The sequence below is a fragment of the Manacus vitellinus genome, unplaced genomic scaffold (genome assembly GCF_001715985.3).
Source record: "Manacus vitellinus isolate BGI_N305 unplaced genomic scaffold, ASM171598v3 scaffold_15_pilon, whole genome shotgun sequence".
Classification (NCBI taxonomy): domain Eukaryota; kingdom Metazoa; phylum Chordata; class Aves; order Passeriformes; family Pipridae; genus Manacus; species Manacus vitellinus.
Genome location: NW_021939122.1, coordinates 13,295,529 through 13,317,360, shown reverse-complemented (window position 1 = coordinate 13,317,360; position 21,832 = coordinate 13,295,529). Strand labels below are relative to the sequence as shown.

Here is a 21,832-nt window from a genome sequence, read left to right as displayed (position 1 = left end):
ATGCTGCCTGGTAGAACTACACCAAAATGCACAGTGATTTGTGTGTCCATGACTAACAGACAGGTCTTTCTTACTCTGCTGAGTGAAAATTCACATCCCAGTCTCATGAGCTCAGAAGCAATAATAATTTTATCCTGGCCTTAAAGTCTCTATATGTGAGCTCTCTCAGGGAGTGTATAATTATTTGGAAAGGTCTCAGAGAGAAAAATAAGACCTTTCCGTGTAAGGCTGACTGATCCTATGAACCAGGTGAAGTTTATAGTCTTCACAAGCCCATTCTCAGCAGCCTGAGAGATGAAAGTCATGTTTTGAAGGCAAAAACATTCAACAAAGCCTGCCTCAGATAAAGCCAGCTGTATTCAAATCAGATGAAGTCTGTCCCATTTGATGAAGGACGCTTACCTGAGCAGAGCAGCACAAATGTGCAGCTTACCTCTGATTTTGGCATGTCCCTATCATTATTATTTCAACTTTCATATAAGTTTTAATTAAAATGTTCAATAATGTAATATTTGATAGACTGATTACATGGACAGTGATAGGCTGGTGACATGGACAGTGAGTGCACATTCAGCAAGTTTCTCAATGACACCAAATTGTGGTGCTGTCAACATGCTGGAGGGAAGGGATGCCATCCAGAGGGACCTTGACAAGTTTGAGAGTTGGGCCTGTGTGAACCTCATGAAGCTCAATAAGGGTAAGTGCAGTGTCCTGCACCAGGGTCAGGGCAAACCCAAGCATGAGTACAGGCTGGGCAGAGAATGAATCAAGAGCAGTCCTGGGGAGAAGGACATGAGGGTGTTGCTTAATGAGAAGCTCAACATGAACTGACAATGTGCACTTGCAATCCAGAAAGCCTACCATATCCTGGGCTGTGTCAAAAGAGGTATGAACAGTAGGTCAAGTGAGGTTATTCTGTCCCTCTATTCCACTCTTGTGAGACCCCAGCTGGAGCATTGCATCCAGCTCTGGCACCACCAGCATAAGAACGTGGACTTGCTGGAGTGATTCCAGAGGAAGCCATGAACATGATCTAGGGGCTGGAGCACCTCTCCTATGAAGACAGGCTGAGAGGGTTGGGATTGTTCCACTTGGAAAAGAGAAGGCTCCAGGAGAACTTATAGAACTTTCCAGTAGCTAAAGGGGTGACAAGAGAGCCGGAGAGGGACATTTTACAAGGGCGTGTAGTAAAAGGACAAGAATAGTGGCTTTAAAGTGAAAGATGGTAGATTTAGAACAGATAACAGAATGAAATTCTTTATTGTGAGGCTGGTAAGACACAGGAACAGGCCATACACAGAAGCTGTGGAAGCCCCATTCCTGGAAGTGATCAAGGCCAGGTTGGATGGAGCTTTGAGCAATTTGGTCCAGAGAAAGGTGTCCTTGCCCATGGCAAGGGGGTTGGAATTAGATGATCTTTAAATTATTTTCCAACCCAAATCATTCTATGATTTCATGAACTCCAAAGAGTAGTGGCTCATGTCCCTCTGAAGCCTATAGTTATGCCCACTTTTCTCTCTCTTTCATAACCTAATAAAAAGAAATCAACAAATTCCTGAGGCTAAAATGGTCTCTTTGCATTTTTTTCTGTACAGATCTTACAAGCCAGAGCTTGTAAGCCATCACAGTTTGCAGCTTTAAAAGGAAAGAAAAGGAAAAAAAGAAAGAAATCAGCTAATGAAAGTTATTATGTTCCACAATTTCACTACCTCGATGCTCGCACTATGAATTGGTTCAGATCACTCCAACTCTGGGAAAAACCTAATTTGCTCTCTTGGGAAGCTTATTGTCAGTGGGATTCTACTGTTTCTGAGTGGAATAAAGATTTCTAGGTCTATGTCTTACAAGTTTTAACTATGAAAAACTTGTACATTTCCTAAGAGAAAAAGACACCTGAAACAGAGACATTATATGATGCAGTGTTAAAAAACAGTGTTCAAATTATGCAGTCAAAAGACTATGAAAAATGAGGTAAACTGTGGAAAGGATACATTTTTTAGTGTCAAATGGACAAACAAGCAACTAGCCAATATTATATGAAAGTAGAAAATAAGCCACAACATCACAACCCGTCCTTTAAAAAGAGATTTTGCTTTGTTCCCAAGTCAGCTTAGCCCTTGCACTTTATCCTCCAAGAAAGCCTTTCCTCTAAGTTCACTTGTGTTATTTGAAGGGTAGGGTAAATTTATCCCAAGGACCAGCTATTCTATTCCAGTTGGAGAGGATTTACACTCACCATTGTCATGTGCATCCAGCACGAATACTGAAATCAAAGGATTTTTAATAGTTAAGTCAATCATCCACCTGCCACCAGAAACAGGAGAACATAAGGACTTCCTTTCCTTCACTATGGAAATATGGAACAGTAACATGGTATGGTCAGACAAAATGGTAGATATTTGATATATTTTCAGGTTTGTGTGACTTAGGAGCCTTGCAATTTCTTTTTCTTGGTATTCAAACACCTTCTCACATTGTCCATAATCCACAGGAACACTAAGGCAAATCTGCCCAAAAGCCGTGTTTTAAATGTAGGAATCTTAAACTGTTTAGGGAGATTTCCAGAAGGACATAGATAATTTAATAATCCCATGAGTTGTCTATCTCCACTACAAGGTGTGGAAATACTGCAAATACAATCCCTAGATATTTTGGGTCTGGATTCCAGGTGCTTTTAATGAGGTGCAACAATTTCTGTGAGAATTTGACTCTATAAATCATGCTTTGCAATTGGGAGTCAACTTTTAAGTTATCCAAGTCCTTCTTAGTTTTAATCAGTCAAAATAAGACCCTCCACTTCCTTAATATTATGATTTTCTTTTTGTTTGGTCTTAATGACAAGACACCTCTTTTAAGTATACACAGATTCTGTAAATCAGCACTTCTACACATTCACATGCACCATCATCTGGCATGTAGTAAGTACAGCACTAAGAATCTGATCCAAGCCCCAAATCTAAGTTCAGCTACAGAAGAAACTACAGTTTTCTCTTTCTATCTAAAAATCAATTCTTGGGTCTTCACATGGTGGAGGAAAGTTTGGAAAAGAGACATCTGAGACGGACGAGGCTGCACATGGGAACTCAATTTGTTTCACCATCTGATTTTAAGACACTCTCCCAGTCTGGGAGGTTGACACTTGGGAAATGGAAAGGAATTGAGTCACAAAACAGATTTTTAGCAAACTGTGTGCTGATCTTGGGCTCTCACCAGTCAGTAGAGAGAAACTGTCTCCTCAGAGAGTGATTCAAAGCAGAGTCTGAATCATCCTTTCTCATGAAGATTGCATAAGGAGACTGGTCAGAATGGCTGGCTCTGCACAAAGACTGTGTTCTAGCCTAAAGTAGCTCTCTGAAGGGTTGAAAATAGGAAGTTTAATGATGATAGCTTTGCCACTGAAGCTCTGGGCAGTTTCTCTGTGTTAGTGTAAGTAGATATACAACAAAGAAGAGAGAGTTTGATAATTTTGCAATTATCGAAAGACTTGTACTTGTTTGTAAAAGATACCACCTGCTCTCAGATAAGGTACAAACATGAGACTACTGCACTGCAAGATATGTACTAAGGACTGAGCATGTAACATGACCAAAACTAACGGTATACTTAATGTTCAGGTAAAGCAACCAATCCCTTCAAGTTAGATGCCCTTCTCCCCTCCATGACCTCCCCAAAGCAATCCAATTCAGAGTCGATAACTCACCAGTAAAACCTGTTTGGGGTGACCCGTTCGTGCATGAGCTGCCATTTTCTTCCAAAGTCCATAGAGCTGTACAGCTGAAAGACAAGAGAGAGAGGAAGTATAAACTTAAAGAAAGAAGAATAAAAACTGTTGCTAGATAAAGTATTAAAAGTGGTTCAGATTAAAGAACATGAATGGATTGTCCTACGCAATTATTGATCAGCCTTGTTGCCAGGGTTGGCTAATGAAGCAATGTCCTCCCCTCACATTTAACTCAGACTGAGCTCCTGAGAATCAAAAGCAGGTTGACTCTTCCAAAACCTTTTCAAACATCTTTGTGCTTCCCAATTTCAGCTGTCAACACATTCACTTTGGCTGCCATATAACAAAGCTGGCTCCCCCCTGTTTTTTTCTGCTCAACAGGAAGCAGGTGATTGTTGACCTATAAATTCTTAAAATTAAATAGAAAAAAGACAAATCAGATTAGTCAACATGACTCTGATGTGATAGGTAGTGACTATACTCAAGGTCATGCTGCAATTTGTTTTTATGGAGTGAATTAGATCTCTTCTGTGTGGGAAAAAAAAAGTAAATTGCTCCTAATTTGCATCTTCTAATATTTAGAATGAGGTCTAAATTTTGAGATAAGTTAGAAATCAATCTGCTCATTAGTTAAACACTAAAGATAGTGAAGTGGCTCTTCTTGAAAGCCAAATTTTCTTTTTGAGTCTTTCTGGTTAACAAATGACATAGCTGTAATGTAAACAAAGTTCCATGAAACTCCACACTAAGTCTCAGACATAGGTTTGCTTCATGCATACTCTGCTTAATACCACAAACCTCATTCTCCATATAAATGGTTTATCACCCACAATGCACTCTCTCATCAAAAATATGTAAGCTCCTTTTCTCCAACTTTGAGCAAGTTTGGTTCTTAGAAAAAAAATACACTTTGAGAAATAACTACTATGCTTTACTACTAGATTACAGAGAAATAAATATCAGGCAGCATTTTGAACAGGATTTCAAACAAATTTCATCTGATATAAATTCTGGCTTAACAAAACAAAGGCTGATTGCAGGCTAAGGAGGTAGATAACCGAGCTGAAAAACTTAGATGATGTTTGTAATACCCAAATTTAAGTCCTTAACAGGAAAACGATATCATTACAGGTTCTGCATTTGATTTGATTTTGAGTAACTGGATTTGCAAACTGGAGGCAGGTCCATGTTCAGATTAGAGTGGTTCAAAACCTAGTGATGTGGACTGTGGTATGGCTATGATGAATGGCTAAATGTGACTGGGAAGATAAACTACATGTGCTTGCACTGAATATTAAAGTTTCTTTGACCGCAGAGATGCAGCAGCCACATTGGAGCTGGACCACAGAACAATTTAGAAAAATGATTGGAAGGGGCTGTTTGAGCAGTGTCCAAAGCCTGAGGCAGTTAATTAATTCTTGCTGTTTGTACTCTACTACACAACCAAAGCAGTGTATAGCTAGCAAAAGGAAATTCAAAACCTGAAATTCAGACCCCACCAAGTATCTAACACAAATGGTATGTGTAAAGACAAAAGAATCAGTCCCTTGCATTTATGCAAACGGGAACTCCTGTTTTGGCCAATAATAGCTCAAGCTACCAGTAAAAGCATATAAGGGGAAAAGAGATGGAAGCAGGCATCCTCCAATCTTCATGTCAAAAAGGGCTTCAATTATGTAGACTTCACTCCAGCCAACATCACCAGGTTTGGGGTAAGAACTATTAGGAAAGATTTTCTGCCCCATGCTCTTCAGGAGATCAGACATCACCTGAATGTTCTAATTTGGCCATATTTCTTTAGCATTCTCACTAGATAAGGTAAGATAGTGCAGTAAACTCCACATTATCTGGACTTCCTCGGTTTTTCTGGTCAACCAATCACAGTGATTGTCTAAAAAAATATGGTAGAGAATCCTCTGCCCCAAAAGGAATTCTGCATAGATACAAAATAAAGCATTGCTTATCTTTTTTAATTAAAGGAGTCAGGAGAAGAAAAGTCCTTGTCCAAATTCAAGACTATGCTTATGAAGTCAATATTAAGATAATTACCTTCTTGGAACATCCAGATTTTTAGAAACAATAACTGAGAATCCACATTCCAAAGACAAAACTCTACAAGTGCTACAACTCTGCCCTGACTTTATCACAGTGCCTGTCAGTAATATTCCTTGAGTCAATTGACATGGTTGACACATACAAGGACCTCAGCACACAGCGTTGCATCAGTTGCATCAAACAACTTGGTCATCCTTTCTATTTGCTGGCTGCAGGTACTACTCACAAATTGAGCCCTGGGGCTGTACAACCATGGTGCTGTGCAAATCACAGGCTCCAGGCAGCTTAGTTAACTCATTACCCTCAGTTAACTCAGGCTCACAAGCAAGGGCAAGTGGGTCTAGCATCCTGATTGTATTCTGCAACAGATTAACCATTCTTGCCATGAGAGGAAAGGATTAGCAAAATACATCCATTTCCTTGGATTCTCTTTTATCTTTTGCCCCTAGCATTTCCTTTTTTGCAGCAGCAGCAGCCTAACAGCAGCAGCTACAGATAGCTCAGCAGCATGAAGTATAATCTCTTTCTAACTACTCATCTCTCCCAGTGTCTCATTCAGGGAGCATCCTTCTCTATATCAAGTTAAAAACCAGAAACCAGCTGCTGGTCTGGTTTTTTCCTCCCTTCTCTCTATTAGCGCTTGGACTGACTGATGGTAGAAGGATTAAATTGAACTTACAGCCTTATGTGATTTAAGATAAAGAGGTAAGGAGGATACTATTAATTTCAATAACATTTTTGTATTTATTCACCTTTTTATTCTAAGTGTCCACTTTGAATTTTAACCAGATGACTGAGTCTTAAAGCTCTACGAAAGAACAAATTCCTAAAAGGCCTCTCTGGCCTGCTTCACTTTTATAGTATTATTTACAGATGCAAATGTAAAGGTTAATGTTGAATTACTAAATAAAACATACAATAAAGAGATTTCTAGTATGCACTAAAATTGAATATATGCATACACTTTCTGTTTATCTCCCTTCATGAGAGAACAGATATTTTTAGAGAAGAAAATAAATTTAGTGGCAAGTACAGCAGATTTCAATTGAGATTAATTTGTCCTTTGCTGAATACTAAGCAAAGGAAGGAAACAAGGTAAGTAAGGTGCCAAGGTTTTACTTTTTTAAAGCTCTGCTCTGGCTCTTTAATGACAAACAATCTCTGGCATTTCCACCTCCCAGAGCACTCCAACACATCATTTCAAGAGGAAGGGACTCCAGCATACCCTGAGGGTGTACTGTGAGGGAGGGTATGCCCTTTCAGAAATCCCCTTGTGTTACTTCACATGCTCTGATGACTGAAAAATTAAGACCATTATGGGTAGTTATGTTTGTATGGGCTGCTCTTGTCCCTCAATGCAGCTGAAGAGTGGCATGTGGAGGATTTGTCTAAGGAGCAACTCCAAGGCAGGACCCAAAACAGAAGGACAAAATCCTGGTTCAAGGCAAGGGTGAAATAATTTGGGGTTTTTTATATGAAAGTGAACTCAGAATCCTACATCTACTACAGAGACACCTCAATAAACACAGTCACAGCATTTGGCCTATCCCAGCAACAACCTCTGCACCTCTTTGAGCTGACAGGTTCCAGGAGCTTCTTGAAAGACAAGGTGCTAAACACACAATGTTCAGATACCCTACTGAGCCCATCTGAATGATACTTATCAATCTCATCTACCCTTACAGCAAGACAGCCGGAACATTTACTAGTCATGGCCCTAGAATTCCTGCTTGCCTACAGACTGGCATGTGACACTGCTACAGTACAGATGGGATTCAGAAAGATGAAGGGTCCAGCATTTTGTGTGTCGGACAAATGTATTTTCTAATGTGCTCCCATGCCTAATGAAGTACCCAAACTATTGCCCTGAAGAACCAGCCCTGTGTTAGTGTGCCTGGTGATAGACACTGGCAGAATTCAAGAGCAGCTCTGCTTCCACACCTGGCTTTGAGGTCACCCCAGTTGAGTAGTACAGCTACAGTCTTTGAAAAAGGGTACTGAATACTAGGGGAAAAAATCATGGAGTCATAGAATGGTTTGAAAAGGACGTTAAAGATCAACTTATTCCAATCCTCCTGCCATGGGCAGAGACACCTTCCACTAGACAAGGTTGCTCAAAATCTACCTGTATTCAGGAGCCTAGTTAGATCTTTCATTTAAAAATGTAAAGGCTGTAAATAGCAAATGTTTATCCAAACAGCATCACGATACTCCACACTCAAGGATCGTAGCACCAGGCGTATCACATCCACCAACACAGCCCCGCTTTTTACCAAGAACACAATCTGTGCGAGCAAAGACATTGGCAGCCCAAGTGATATAGAACTTTGTTTCACCACAGGCCAGAACCTTAACTCATGCTTGTTTTGCTCAGCACAAATCTGAATCATAAAGATACTACATAGCATAGGCAGAATGCTTCCTCTTCAAACTCTAAGAATACTTGAAACATTTTATTTCACACTAGCATTGTTTCCAAGTGAAGTGGCAAGCCCCTTAAAGATGCAGCTTTATCCCTGGTGTCAGATTCTGTGCCATAAACACATGCAATGTGCCAGAAACACAGTCAGAACTACAGAGCTGTAAAGGAAGGAGATACACACACATACATCCACAGAGCTGCATATGAAAAATGCTGTTGAAATTCTCCAGTACAAACTCTCAGGGTGATCTTGTCCAGGGTTTGTTTTGAGTGTTTTGTTTATTTTGCCAATGAGAGCTAGCAAAAAAATTGAAAAGGATGACTTTCCTGAGAAACAAAGCTTCTCAGAACTGGAACAGCATGAGAAACTGGTCTGCTTAAATTCTACTTAGAGAGAGGGGAGGAGAATGTGCAGTGAAGGAAACACATGGAAACCCCAAGAGATTCAACCCCCTGATGTTAGTCACACACATCTGAGATAGTCACCAAGGCTCATTTTTAGACAGGCAAAAAACTTCTAAAATTCCTTTTTATTCAGGCCTTAGAATCCTCCACCTCTCTCAACAGACACTAAAAACAACAAGCAGTGACTAGTGCAGAAGGAAATGACCCCACCACAGACACATGATTTAGCTGAGATGGATTTCATGTTAGGTTCCCTTTTTCCAGGTTGACCTGCTTGGTCTTCATGGGGGAAGTATGAAGAAGAATGAAGATTCAAGGCAAGCTGAAGAAAGACTAAGCATACAAGAGCCTGGGTACACTTTACCACAGCAAGAAGCACATATAGATGTCACATATAGACTGAAAAGCAATAGATGACAGACTAAAGAAATTTATAGACCTTTTATATTTATAGAATTTTATGCCTAAGCACACAAGAAGGGCATCAGGAACATATATAAAGAGCTTATAAGCAAATAAAATCAAATACTCTTTGTTGCTATGAAATCAGATCTATTGCCATCAGAAAACATCTGGTGAGAATCTCAATAGTTTCCTCTCTGCCAGCCAACGCTGGAGTGCAAATAATGGTGTCAGACAAAGTGAGGAAGAACAGCTGGACCATATGCACTTAGAGAAACAATTCATTTATTACACAAAAAATTAGACTCCACCCAGACAATACATCCAGCTGATGATGGGAAGATGGATTCAAAATAAATGCTGCAGAGTGAGAGTCAGTCTAGTGGTAATAACTGGGCAGCAGCTTACACATGATGGAAGAGGAGGGTCAGATTAGTCTGGCCTGCCATGGCCTCAGAAGAGCATGATCCCGAGCAGTAGATCAGATCGCTTACATGAAAAGATGGCTCTGATCCCAGAAAAGCACAAAGCAAACTAAAACCTTCTTTACCAGAGCTGGTGGGAAAAATCTACAAGATGTGTGGAGGGTTCCTGCCAAAATCTCAAACCGGGACAGAAGAAAAATAAAATTAGGTCAACATTTCAGCAGGAAATTGAACTGCAGGCAAATGTACTGCAAAGAATAATTCAGAAAAGAAAGTCTGTTGCAGGGTCTTACATTTTCTCTACAGAGGAAAAATGACCATGATCACTAGAAAAAAATTAAAGGCTCAGAAAAAGCTGTAAACTCTCAGAAAATTGCAAGGTTTGTCTCTTCGCTACATTTCTGTGTTACAGACAAAATTCCAAAAGAAGAAGGTGTCATCATTAAAATTCCAGAAAGTTCATTCCTAGAAGGAAAATGAACTAGAGGAAAAATTCACAACACTTTTCAGTCTTGAGAATACAGAACAGATCAGCCATGTCTGCCAACTGCCAGAGCTGATCCGTCACATGGCACAACAGAGACACATGTAACTGTATGGGTTTGCATGGCAAGGTTTGGGTAGCAGGGGTCTAGAAGGGTGGTTTCTGTGAGAGCATGCTAGAAGCTTCTTCCCAGATGTCTGACAGAGCCAATGCCAGCTGGCTCCAAGACAGACCCACTGGTGACCAAGGCCAAGCCCATCATCGATGGTGGGAGCACCTCTGGGATACAGGAGACAGGGAGGGATTGGGGAAGGTAGTTTAAAATTTAGGTTTTCTTTCTCATTATACTACTCTGACTTGATTGGAAATAAATTAGGATAATCTCCTCAAGTCTGTTTTGCCTGTGACAGTAACAGGTGAGTGTTCTGTCCCTGTCCTTGTCTCAACCCATGAGTCTTCCATTAGATTTTCTCTCCCTTGTCCAGCTGAGGGGGGAAGCGATAGAGTGGCTTTGGCGGGCACCTGTCATCCAGCCAGGGTCAGCCCACCACAGCAACAAATTTAAACTGCAGTGAAAATGTTTCATGAGATAACATCAACATTTTTTTCTAAAGATACACTGAGCAGCTGAGTACTGCAAGAGAAACATTCTGCAAGACCTTGGAACAATATTCAATATAAAATGAATGGATGGACTCACTTTACCACTGCAAAAAAAAAGATCTTTTTTCCATGCCTAAAATGGGATTTAGGAACAATTAAATAAAGTTGCCTGTAAAGAGGAAAAAACCCAACAACAGAAACAAACAAACCCACCAACCAAAACAAACAACCAAACAGAAAAAAACTAAACCAGAGACTGCACCATAAGAGATAACTGTTTCAGCAACTGAAAGGATATGAGTAATAACTGCATTTCTCCTTCTCATATTTCTTTCAAGTAACTCCAATATAGCAGCTACTCCTACTCAACCACTGCAAGACTACTCCTGAAAGTCAGATCCGTGCGCTCCACTTTGTTGAATTTAGCACAGAAATTCCAAGCTGTCTTCATTTGAATATGGTATCTTTTTCCTTCAGCTCCAGATGAATCCCTGAGACACTATCTCCCTATAACTCCTCATTCATACAAATAGAAACCAGATCCTCAAATCCCCAAGAAATTCAAGTTGGAACATTAACTCCCAAACAGCCAAGACTGACCCAAAGACTTCTAACCAATATCCACAATACACATAATTTCCTCTTAATGATTTTTCCATTTGAGATGTCATAAAATTGTGGTTTTCCTCCTTCTCATAGCCTCACATGCTAGATCCACTTGTGTAGACCCCACTACAACAATTCTGAAGCATAAGTTGCCCTCAGGAACTGGCATGGCATGCCTTTGGGAGCAGAGCAGACTGTGAAGCCTCAACAGAGAAAATAACAAAAGACAACAAAACCAAGAACACAAACAGCATAGATTTGGCGTAGCCATGAAGACAGTAGTTGGTAACACAGAAACATATCCTACTTCTACATCACATCTTCCATCTTGCCTTCCTTGCTTATCATCCATCCCTCCTTTTTTAAGGACAGACGGATACCTCTCCCTTTCACAGCACCAGTATAATGTTTAAACTGTGTTGTCTATGCAAACCCCTTTCTCAGGTTCTCCTTTTGGCAGGACATGCTACTTGCACCATTGTAGGTGCAGGCTCAGGTCTAACATACTTCTGTTGTGTGGCTGAAACCATATCAGGAGCAACCCTTGCTGTGAAAGGGGCTTTATTACTCACAGTTGAAAAGGTTGCATTCAAGGAAAGATTCAGGGCCTTCCTCTCTTCCTCTCTTCCTTCTGTTCCACCATTCCCCTCAGCCTGGGCCTTAGGGAGACACCTCTGGAGTGTCAGGCAGTTGCCATCACGGACGAAAAGGCTAACATCACCTTCAAGCTGATGACCAACTCAAGAACAATTTTATTATCTGTCCTTATTTCTTACACCTTCTCCCAGGGAAATACCTGTCCTTGCCACCTTGCTTTGCTGGGACTCCAGTGGTGCCAAGATCTGAAGCTTGGAAGCACTTCTGGATCTTTAAATAGTGGAAAGAAGAGCTTATCACACTTTTCTCTTGCCACAAATCACAAGTCAGGTAAAGCATCCTTTACAACTCCGCGCTAAAGAAGCTAAAAATAAATCCTACTTCTCAAGCCAAAAGATTTGTGAAGCAGCTGGTGGAGCTGAACTTAGGAGAAAGAAGTCTAACAGCATCATATTTATGGGTTTTGTTTACACAGGGTTGTAAAAACTAGTAATTGTAATGAAAACAAATGGGCCAGTTTATCTTTCTGCTTTGATTTCCTTTCCATGTGATTAAAAGCTGCATCAGGAGACCTCATTGCAGCCCAAGGTTCTTCTCTAGCATGGTACAGCCAGACTGTCTTAGGCATGAAAAGAGAATGTGCCCAGACTACTGCATGTCTAAGACTCATGAGACCTACTCATTTCACTATAGATGTTGTATAGGTGGGACACTGAAAATTAATTTCCATCATCTGTCTTATAGAGGGAGGGAAAAAAAAATATATCAGAGAGTAGAAAGTTCTCTTTGCACTTTAAAACCTGATATACTGAAATATTTTACATGCTTGCTGGCAAAAGTAGGTCTTTAGGCAAAAGAAACTCTGATTCCATCTCACTACTGTAAGAAACTGGTCAGGGATCTTCTGCACAAAGACCAAATGCTTTGGAAGTGTTTGACTTCACGTTGCAATTGTATAGCAAAATCCAGACCTGACTTACAAAGAAACGAGGTAGGTTAAGACAATACACTGTTGTCATGTTTCATGGTTTCATAGTTTAATACATGCTTTCACCTAATGGGTCCACTCATAGCAGTGCAGTTTGCTTAAACTTATGCTCAAAGTAAGACTTGCCTCTCTCTGCTTTGCCACTTCATCTCCAAGAAAAAGATGAAAGTGGATTAAACTGGTGAAAAAAGCCCATTCAAAAACCTTCACAATTCAATTTCTCTTAAGCCTTATTGGTATGAAGCATACTCAGCCAAAAATTTACTATTTCTGCCCAGAAAAGAACATCTTTTGCTTTTCTACTCTGTAACTGGGGTGCAGTGGAACAAGAAGTCCAAGTTTCAACAGAAGCAGTATCATAAATGGGTATCACAAAGAAGTTAAGGCATGCTTCAGCCCTGGAGGAAAAACAGCCTCTCTTTTTTTTTCTACTTTCTACCCACCTCCAAATATGCTGGAGCGGCTCAGAACCGAGATGAAAAATATTACCTCCAGATTTTTTCTTAAACCGAAAATCTGGGGAAAAAATATGTTCGCTTTGGTCATTCAAAACACATTTCAATCATTTCTAAATAACTTAGCTTTAGATGCTTTCAAAAGGTACTATAAATAGAAATACCATTTTGAGGGAAGGCTAACTTTTTTGATTCTTGTTTATTCCTTTCTCTATGACATTTTAACCATTTCAAAATCAGCTACAAAGTTTGGGGGAGGACTAAAGTAAAGTAGTATGTTGCCACTGCCCCCATTCTGATGAGTGTTTTGTTAACAACTCTTATTTAAAACTGAAGACATAAAAGGGGAAAAACCAAAAAATCCTACTTCCAGATCGAGAGGTAACAGACAAGAGAAGCAACACGTTGTGCAGGGGGACAGTTTCCCATATCAGCGATGCAGACCAGAGAGTAAAACTAGACACAGAAAGGAACAAGGATACAGAATGGGGAAGGAGGGAACAATACTGGAAGTGTGAAGAGATCAGAATGGGATGGAGGTGGCAGAGCTGCCTCCTGCTACCACAGTCTACAAGGTACACCAGGAGTTATCTTTACCAGTATATACCACTGGCATCCAATAGACTCAGCCAGAGGTAGAGGAGGGTTGCAAGCTGCTCCTGTTGTCCCCAGCTGCTTCACTCCTTTTTCCCCCTAGGATCAGCTCTTTAACCGTCACAAAAGAGTGAATCAGCTCCAATGGCTGCTGATTTTTCTGTGTCCAAGCCAGGTTGGTCCCTTTGTCCAGTTTCTTCTCAGGTTAAAAATCACTAGGCAGTTTTTGGTCTGAGGTCTGTGCTAAATGGATCCATCTGGATGAAGGCAATGCTGCTGTGCAGGTCAGCCTTCACTGGGGAGCTCTGTGCCCTCCCAGCCCAAAAAGGAAAATCTTGTTTGCTCCTGGTGGCACCACACTGCAACCCTTTAGAAGTCCCTCCTTACACTCCATCAATGCTTATACTCCAAAAGTTTAACAATAAGGAGAAATAAATGGGAGCCACACGTCTAATGGGAAGATTTTTCATTCAAATGTGCTTTATTGGGTGATATATGCCTTTAATTACAGTGTAAGCATCTGGGTACATTTGTTGCTATTACAGACCAATCTTTCATGTTTATTGAGCATAAGACTACAAGGGAGAAAGCAGGAGAGGCTCCGACATAAGGTAGAGTGGGACATAAAACTACCATCACATGCTTGGTTGTTCCTCTCCTCCTTCCTTTATAAACCCTGTGGCACTATCTGTAGGTTAATCTCTATATTACACAGAACAGGATTTAATGGTAGAGGGTTTTTTCAGATTAGTGAAAGAAAGAGATTTCACACCACCAAATCACCTTCCAAATTTACATAAGATTTTTCCAATTTATTTCTTTAAGTGGAAAAAACATTTCTAAAAGTGTGTACATGGGCATTAATGAATAGGTTTTGAAACTGTATTTAGAACAACATTTTATTCTGAAATGTAATTACTGTTCATGTAAAAAATTTCACATGGCTTCAAAGAAATACTAGTTTGGGCTCAAGCATAATATGTCATTTAGGCAAAATGAAAGCAATGCATTTTGCTCCAGGTTAAATTGTATGCTGTTTGACACACACCCCTGACACCCAAAATAGTTTTGCATTCATCAGCATTTTCTCAGACAAGGGTGGTTACTCAAAACAGTTTCCCAGTTGTGTGACACATCACCCCTCAGACACTGAGAAGACACACACCTGAACTGATCTAAATCACACAGGTGAAAATGCTGTTCCCACTTGGGGTCAGCCCTGACAGTGGGTAGGTGTCCACTCTCTTCATACAGTTCTCATCTCACCAGCTGAAGACTTCCTTAAGACCTTCACCCCACTTCTCAGTGGTGTTGTGTGACCCTATTTCTTCACAAAGTCTGAGCAGTCTCACAAACTGTCCATATTCTTGTACTTCATTCACCCTATGAGGGCACCTCAGCCTGAGGCCATGGGTTCTGTCATGGATTTATGATGCAGAGTAAGCATTTATGGGCTGCCACAACACACTGGGATACCTCTGTCTCCTTTGGTCATGGATATGCCCCCAGTGTCATCCTGAAAGGCTTCTGGGAGACTACAAGAGATGAATGGATACTGCTTAGGAAGTGTATGGGTTTTACACTGGAAGAAATCCCTGTCTGGACAACTCTGGCCCACACACACAGTCTATGCTCTATAATGCCTGGGACCAAGGCCAGATACTGGATCAAACCAGCCCAGAGAAAGGCACACCTTAGTTAATGGGGGTCTTATGTCCCCCAAAAGAGAGCATAGAAGCTGTTAGGACAACTGTGACTGTGAAATAAATTCTATGAGTAAAAAATTATAAAAGCAAGGTAGAAAACTTCAGTTTCTGATAGCATTGAAGATGCAGCTTCAGCAAATATTACCCTAGCTCTTGTACAATCTTCTACAATTCTTTCTTTTAGGCCACCTTCATTACCACATACTTGTCTATCCTGTCCTATAATGAATCAAGAAGCAAGTTTGAACATATAATAAAGAAACTTGGAGTTCCTTTCAGCTTTACTCTCCTACTTGGTGGCCAATTCTAGTCTCCACCAGGGGCTCTGCTAGCTTGAAGATGTTCTTCAGTACTGCTCTTACTATAACACTCTTAAAATCCCATGGGGTAACTCAGTTCATCTCTATCTACCCAAAATTTTTTTTGACTGGATTCCCTGGCAATCAATGCATCAACAATAGACAACTACTGAAGGGAAAAGCAGAGCCTGATTATATAGGCAGTCATCTCCACACATACACAAGCTAGAGATCATATGTAGGAAGGGAACAGAAAGTGGTTTCATGGGAGATGAGAGATGGTGTCCTCCCTGCACTTCACAGCGATTAAGTTCATCCTGATCCAAACGTGCAAGGGAGACTGCAGGAGGAACCCAAATGAACAGCATCATTGTAAACACCAGACACCATCAGGAACAATTTAGCTTGATGGCTGTAGCAGAAACTGTCACTGCACCGAGGCTTCACTGTCAGAAAAATCACCAAATGAGAAACTCGCATGTTTCAGGGATCCCTTAGAGCTGCTGGCCCACACCATTTACATTGCTGTCTTTGGTTCATCCATCACCCAGTTCCTGCAAACAAACAACATTTATACCTTTGGAACAAATGAATCTGCAAATGCAGATCATGTCAGAAAAAGGAAGTTCCTAACTAAGCTCTCTCAGCAGCTCTCCAGGTTTCTGAATGTTCTGTGCTATCTATATTTAAGCTATTTATCCCATTTAATTCAAACTCTAGGTGCCTTCAATTCACCTCATGAAGTAGAGTGAAGGAAAAAAGCCCCCATAAAACCTCAACAATAAACAAAGCTGATTCAAGGCAAAAACTATGGCAACTCACCAAACTTGATATAATGTAACTCTAATTCCTGAAGTTAACCTAAGTTCACAGTGATGGTACAGCATAACTCATACCGGAAAGCGGCAAAGGAAAAATAAAGCAACCTTTTCCATGCTGTCACTAGAGAAAAAGCACAGCTCATCTGGTTGGGGACTATCAGACTTAATTTTGCTGCAGAACTTTCAGGCTCATCACATTTGTGCCACTGGGTATGTGTGCATAACTCTTGTGGATTTGCACCAAGGTCTGAGAAAATCAACTGGCCTGAAGCAAGTGCTGTGTTAGAGGACGAAGTCAGAGTCCTGTTTTAGCAGCAAAACTTTTGATGACATTATTGTTCTTTTACTATATGGCAGGAAAGCCCCCTTGGGCACGGTATATTCTACTAACATGTTATTTGTACGTGCTGTTATCTCTCGAACACTGCAAACATAAAATGTTACAAAATCTATATTCAGACAGTTTATGATCACTGAGCTGCTGGCAGAAATGAGAGGCCCAAGGTAGGAGGCTGTGGGAAGGATCCTGCTTTCCTCCTTTTGCACTACAGAATCTCAAGAATTTTTTATAAAGCTTTAAGCTTTGTTGTTTCTTTGATCAATTGTCCTCCTCTCAAAAATATCACCCTTCATTTTGATGCCTCAGCTCCTCCTTTTATCATACCCACAATACTTCGAATGTGTCAAAATTTTACTGCATCATGCCCTAACTTTCATTTTATAGCCACCCATGGTCCTATAAAAATCAATTGAACACAAAACTAAAGAATTTCATTACTCTAGAAGAACTTCTTGTAACTGTCACAAAACTGCTGTGGGGTTTCTACTGCAAAAATTCAAACATGCACACAGGCATGTGCACACCCTGTACAAACAGGCCACCAGTCTTCTCCCAGAAAAGCAATATGGATACCCAGCTGAAATGTGCACCAAAACACAACTGAAGATGTGCAGCAGCATTTGCAATGAGGAATAAAGATATGGAAGTATAAATGGCCTGCAGCAGAACAATGCTGGAATCAGGACATTACGAAAATCTTGAGGGTTTTGCTGCTTTTATTTTTTAATGATAAAACTTCTACTTTTATTAACTGTGAGGAAGCATTTGAAAAACATGGTTCCCAAACCTTTCCTCAGACATGTAAGCATCAAGAGAAATATAATAGAGGACAATTGAAACAATTCAAACACCTTCCTGATTTTTTTTCTCTATCAAACTCATGACTTTCAAGGGATCCATTAATTATTTCCAAACACTTGGGATTGTAGTTCGTGAGGTGCTAGACCAAAACTCCAGGCACTGGCCTCCTTTTTCACCACTGATGCAATGATCATGAAAAACTGAAACATACACGGGATTACCAATGAGCATATGGGACATTTGAATCATCTGTGCCTACTGAGGGGACAAAGGAGTTACAGCTGTTCCTCTGGTACCTTTATTCCCCAGAATAATATTGATTACATGCAGTTTCTATCAAAAGGGAAAAAAAGGAGAAAAAAAAGGAGAAAATAGGAGAAAATTAAAAACCAATATTGGCAAATTTTCATATGTCAAGGTTGAACAACAGAAATAGATAGTTGCCTTAATATGAGTGATAGCTTGCACAAAGGCAGATGAGCCCAGAGACTCTGCATCTCTCAGCAGGCAGATTTTAGGAGGAAAAAAACCTGTACACAGGAAGGCATAAACTACATCTATCTTGTTTTATGTGAGAAAAGAATACCATATATGTTTACAGGTCAGATCATCCAGTGATGTAAATCAGCATTTCCCAGATAAAATCAATGGACTCACACTGAATATCAGCTGCTACATATGTGACTGTACACATCTTTGTAAACCAACTCAGGTATGCTATTAGATCAGAACATGGTCCATTTCCCTACTGAAACCAAGCACCGGAGACAGGGATGGTTTGTAGTTACTCGAAAAAGGGAGAGAGCAAGAGAGAGAAACCTATTTGTAAAGGGCAATCTGAGACAAAACTAGGGCCACATACCAGGTTCCAGTATTACATACAAAAGACACTACGATTTGATATTAAATGTATGAGGTTTTTAGTATACTGCTGTGCTGCAACATAAAAGAACATAAAAGAAGGACCATCTCTGCCCTTCAGAAGAACCCTGTACATTTACTACTATGTGAAATTCCCACACAGGGGCCCCACCTTGACCACACCAAAAGTTCTGCCACAGCCTGAAGCCTGGGGAGACATGGGGTAGCAAGAAGCTTTAACATTTTTGTAGGATCACATGGACCAGTGGAAAGGAAAGGAGAACATCATTCAGGAAGTCTGAGTAATCAGCTGTTACTGGTTAGCTGGCTAACCTTGCACAGCTCACTTCACCTTCCTGTGCTTCAATTGCCCTTCAGCCTCTCTCATTGCCTCATTGACTTTGTCCCTGTATTGGCCACATCCAGCTGTGATTTCTGAACCAGTTAAATGTCCCTTGCATGGCAGTGGTAGGTAACAAGCCCAGGACAAGACTGTGGTAACACTAACACTGCTGGGCAAACCAGATGATTTGTCATGGCACAAAAGTACTACTGAGAACTGCATGGTGTAAAAATCCCCAGGGTATCCTGGGATTTACAAAATCTAGTTGTATTTCACAAGAGAGTGGTGGAGAGGAAATGTCAGCTCCTGCCTGCTCCTTTCTGGAGCTTCTGTTTCTTTGGCTCTCAGATATGCCTCTTTCAACTGTATAAAAAGATTTTGATAATATACTGATGAAAATATCATATAAAAATGGTGTCCTGTTAAATGGATATGGATATAACATGCCCAGCAGGAAATCATTATGTAGGTATTGCCGTCATAGGATCCCCACTGAAACCAAGTCAGAAATGTTCTTTGTGGTCTAGGACCAGCCTATAGGATCTGATGACCTTACTGGGCCCTACATATCCTCAATTGCAATGGGAAGCACAGCTACAAAGCAGTTAGAAGCAAGCTAGAAAATCCTTTGGTCGACTGTACACATCCTAAATGTTCCCATCCCTGGATTGTTCACATAGCCCTCTTCCAGAGTGCTAGCCTTTTTTTCAGGTTATGCAAATGTGCCAGAGGTTCCACAGCTCCTAACAGGAAGCTAAAAGACCACTGTCTTAGGGGCAGAACTCAGAGCAAGGGATAGCCTGCTATTTCCAGGCCTGCTGTTCCTACTCATGACTGCAAGCTCCCAGTCCAACACACGGAAATGCATCCCTCAGGAAGCACCCTCACAGACTGTCCCTGTTCTTGGCCGTTGATCATGTAACAACTGTGCATGTAAGGTGCTTGCTGGGGGGGATTGAGAGACACTGGATTATTATATTAATTATTGCCTTTCTTTTTCTGTCCCTTTCTTTACTTCTCTTAATCTCCTTTCTTAATATTTTGGGTGACTTAGGACTGGATGGGTTGGATTTTACTAAGTTGTATGGGTTAGCATGTGCTAAGTCAATGCTTGGTGGAATGCTTTGTTTTGGTTGAATGTTACCCCTTTAAACTTCTGCCAAATACTCTTACTTCCTAAAGTTTACCAGTACAGTACCTCCTGAGAAAATGTGTGCAGTGTCTTCTCCTTTGCACTCTCTCTTAAGGTGTTAAAAGAACCAAGGACTCTTCTAAATACTTCAGCAGGATAATTTTTAGGGCCTTGAATATTTATTTAAGTATAACTCCTTTCATGAACTTGAGACTTGGGATCTTACAGCCTCTACCCCTCAACATCATCCATCTAGCTGGCTGCCTCAAGGACACTAGTCTGTGCCATCCCAGTCACCCATCTTTAAGGACTTTAAAGAAGAAAACATTATCTTAAGTAGCCTACTACCATCCCAATGTGCAATATTTCTCAACAGCAGGGTCTTGTATTGTCAAGGTAATGTACAAATAGTAATAAATGCCACCATTACCTGGACAGAAAGAACAGTCCCCATTGGGCAGACTTCCAACAGCTGCCTAAATCACTGATAGTAATGGGAGCTGCTGGGTCCCAAATCCTTCTGGATAAAGAATGACCCTAATGGTTAACAAAACAACAGCTTCTTAATTTTCACCTCCCAGCAGGTACTCTAGTCCAAGGGAATTAGCATCCCTCTGTACTCAATTCTACATGCCCACAGCAATAATTTCAGGTGCTGGCAGACCTATCTTCCCTAAGCTATAGCTTTAATGTCCTGAAGCATTAAAGAAAGATGAGAGAGCAGCAAAACCCAGGAGACTGAAATTACTTAAAATCCCAAGAGTTTAAAATCCCCCACATAACTTGTATGTCTTTGCAGACACTTTGCAGTACTGAAAGTCTGTCTGTATAGCCACTTCACATCCTAATGTGTAAAGGCTTACATACTTAAAGGCCTTCAATCACAAAAGCATTTATGTGTAACCTTAAAATTAGGCCCAGACTAAACAATTTGGCTGCTCTGAGGTCAGGGTTGCCTTTTATTCTGATAAGTTTTAGTAAATTCACACGTGTTTACATCCATTGTCACAGGCTCGTCTTGTTACTTTAGCTGTGATATTTTAGGCAAAATTAATCCTGTTGTTCTTTACTGCGGAAAAGTCACATTCTAAACTCAAGCATCCACATTGAGTCAACTTCTGGAGGAGAAAGGAACCAAGTTTTTCATGGTCAGCATCAGCAAATATCTGAGGTGAAGTGAACACTTGGCAAATGTTCTTTCTTCATCTAATTCTGCTCAACAGATTTTAGAAGAGATTTAATGTTGTCATAAGGACATGTAAATACTGAGAAAGAGCTTTGAAAAGCAATATGGAAGGCAAATAAAAGGGAATGGGGATTAAAAAAAAAGGAGAGAAAGCAAGAAAAGGGAAAAAAAGCCTGGGAAACCTTTCTGGGTTCATCTCATTTACCTGCAGCCTGGCAGGTAACTCACATCTACACAAATGAATCCTGATAAAGAAAAACAAAAGACTGTGAATTCCTTCTGAGCTTGCACATCATGTTTGGTCTCTCCTCCAGGGTGGAGGTCATTATAATCTATAGGCATGATAGGAGGAGCTAGGAAACTTAATACTTTTTGCTATTTTGATCATGTTGGAATCATATCCCATGTAATCCATTTTGCACACATCCAGACAGCAGGGTTAGTTTCAAGTCCCCTAATCTCAAGTAATACAGCAAATAGTTACATCCTAGGAAAGGAAATTACTGCCTTGACAGTCAGTGGAGGCCTAGTCAATACAAATGAGTCTAAGGCACAATTTACCTTATCCTAAAATAGTCACCTACAT

General features: G+C 40.5%; 1 protein-coding gene across 1 annotated transcript in view; it reads right to left on the bottom strand.

Moving 5' to 3' along the window:
- The window catches only part of SORCS3 (sortilin related VPS10 domain containing receptor 3), a 196,618-nt gene that overhangs the window by 102,560 nt on the left and 72,226 nt on the right, over positions 1–21,832 (bottom strand). Inside the window, exon 5 of the mRNA XM_029958577.1 lies at positions 3,701–3,774. Coding sequence (XP_029814437.1) covers positions 3,701–3,774 — 74 coding nt within the window. The remainder of the gene's footprint in view (positions 1–3,700; positions 3,775–21,832) is intronic.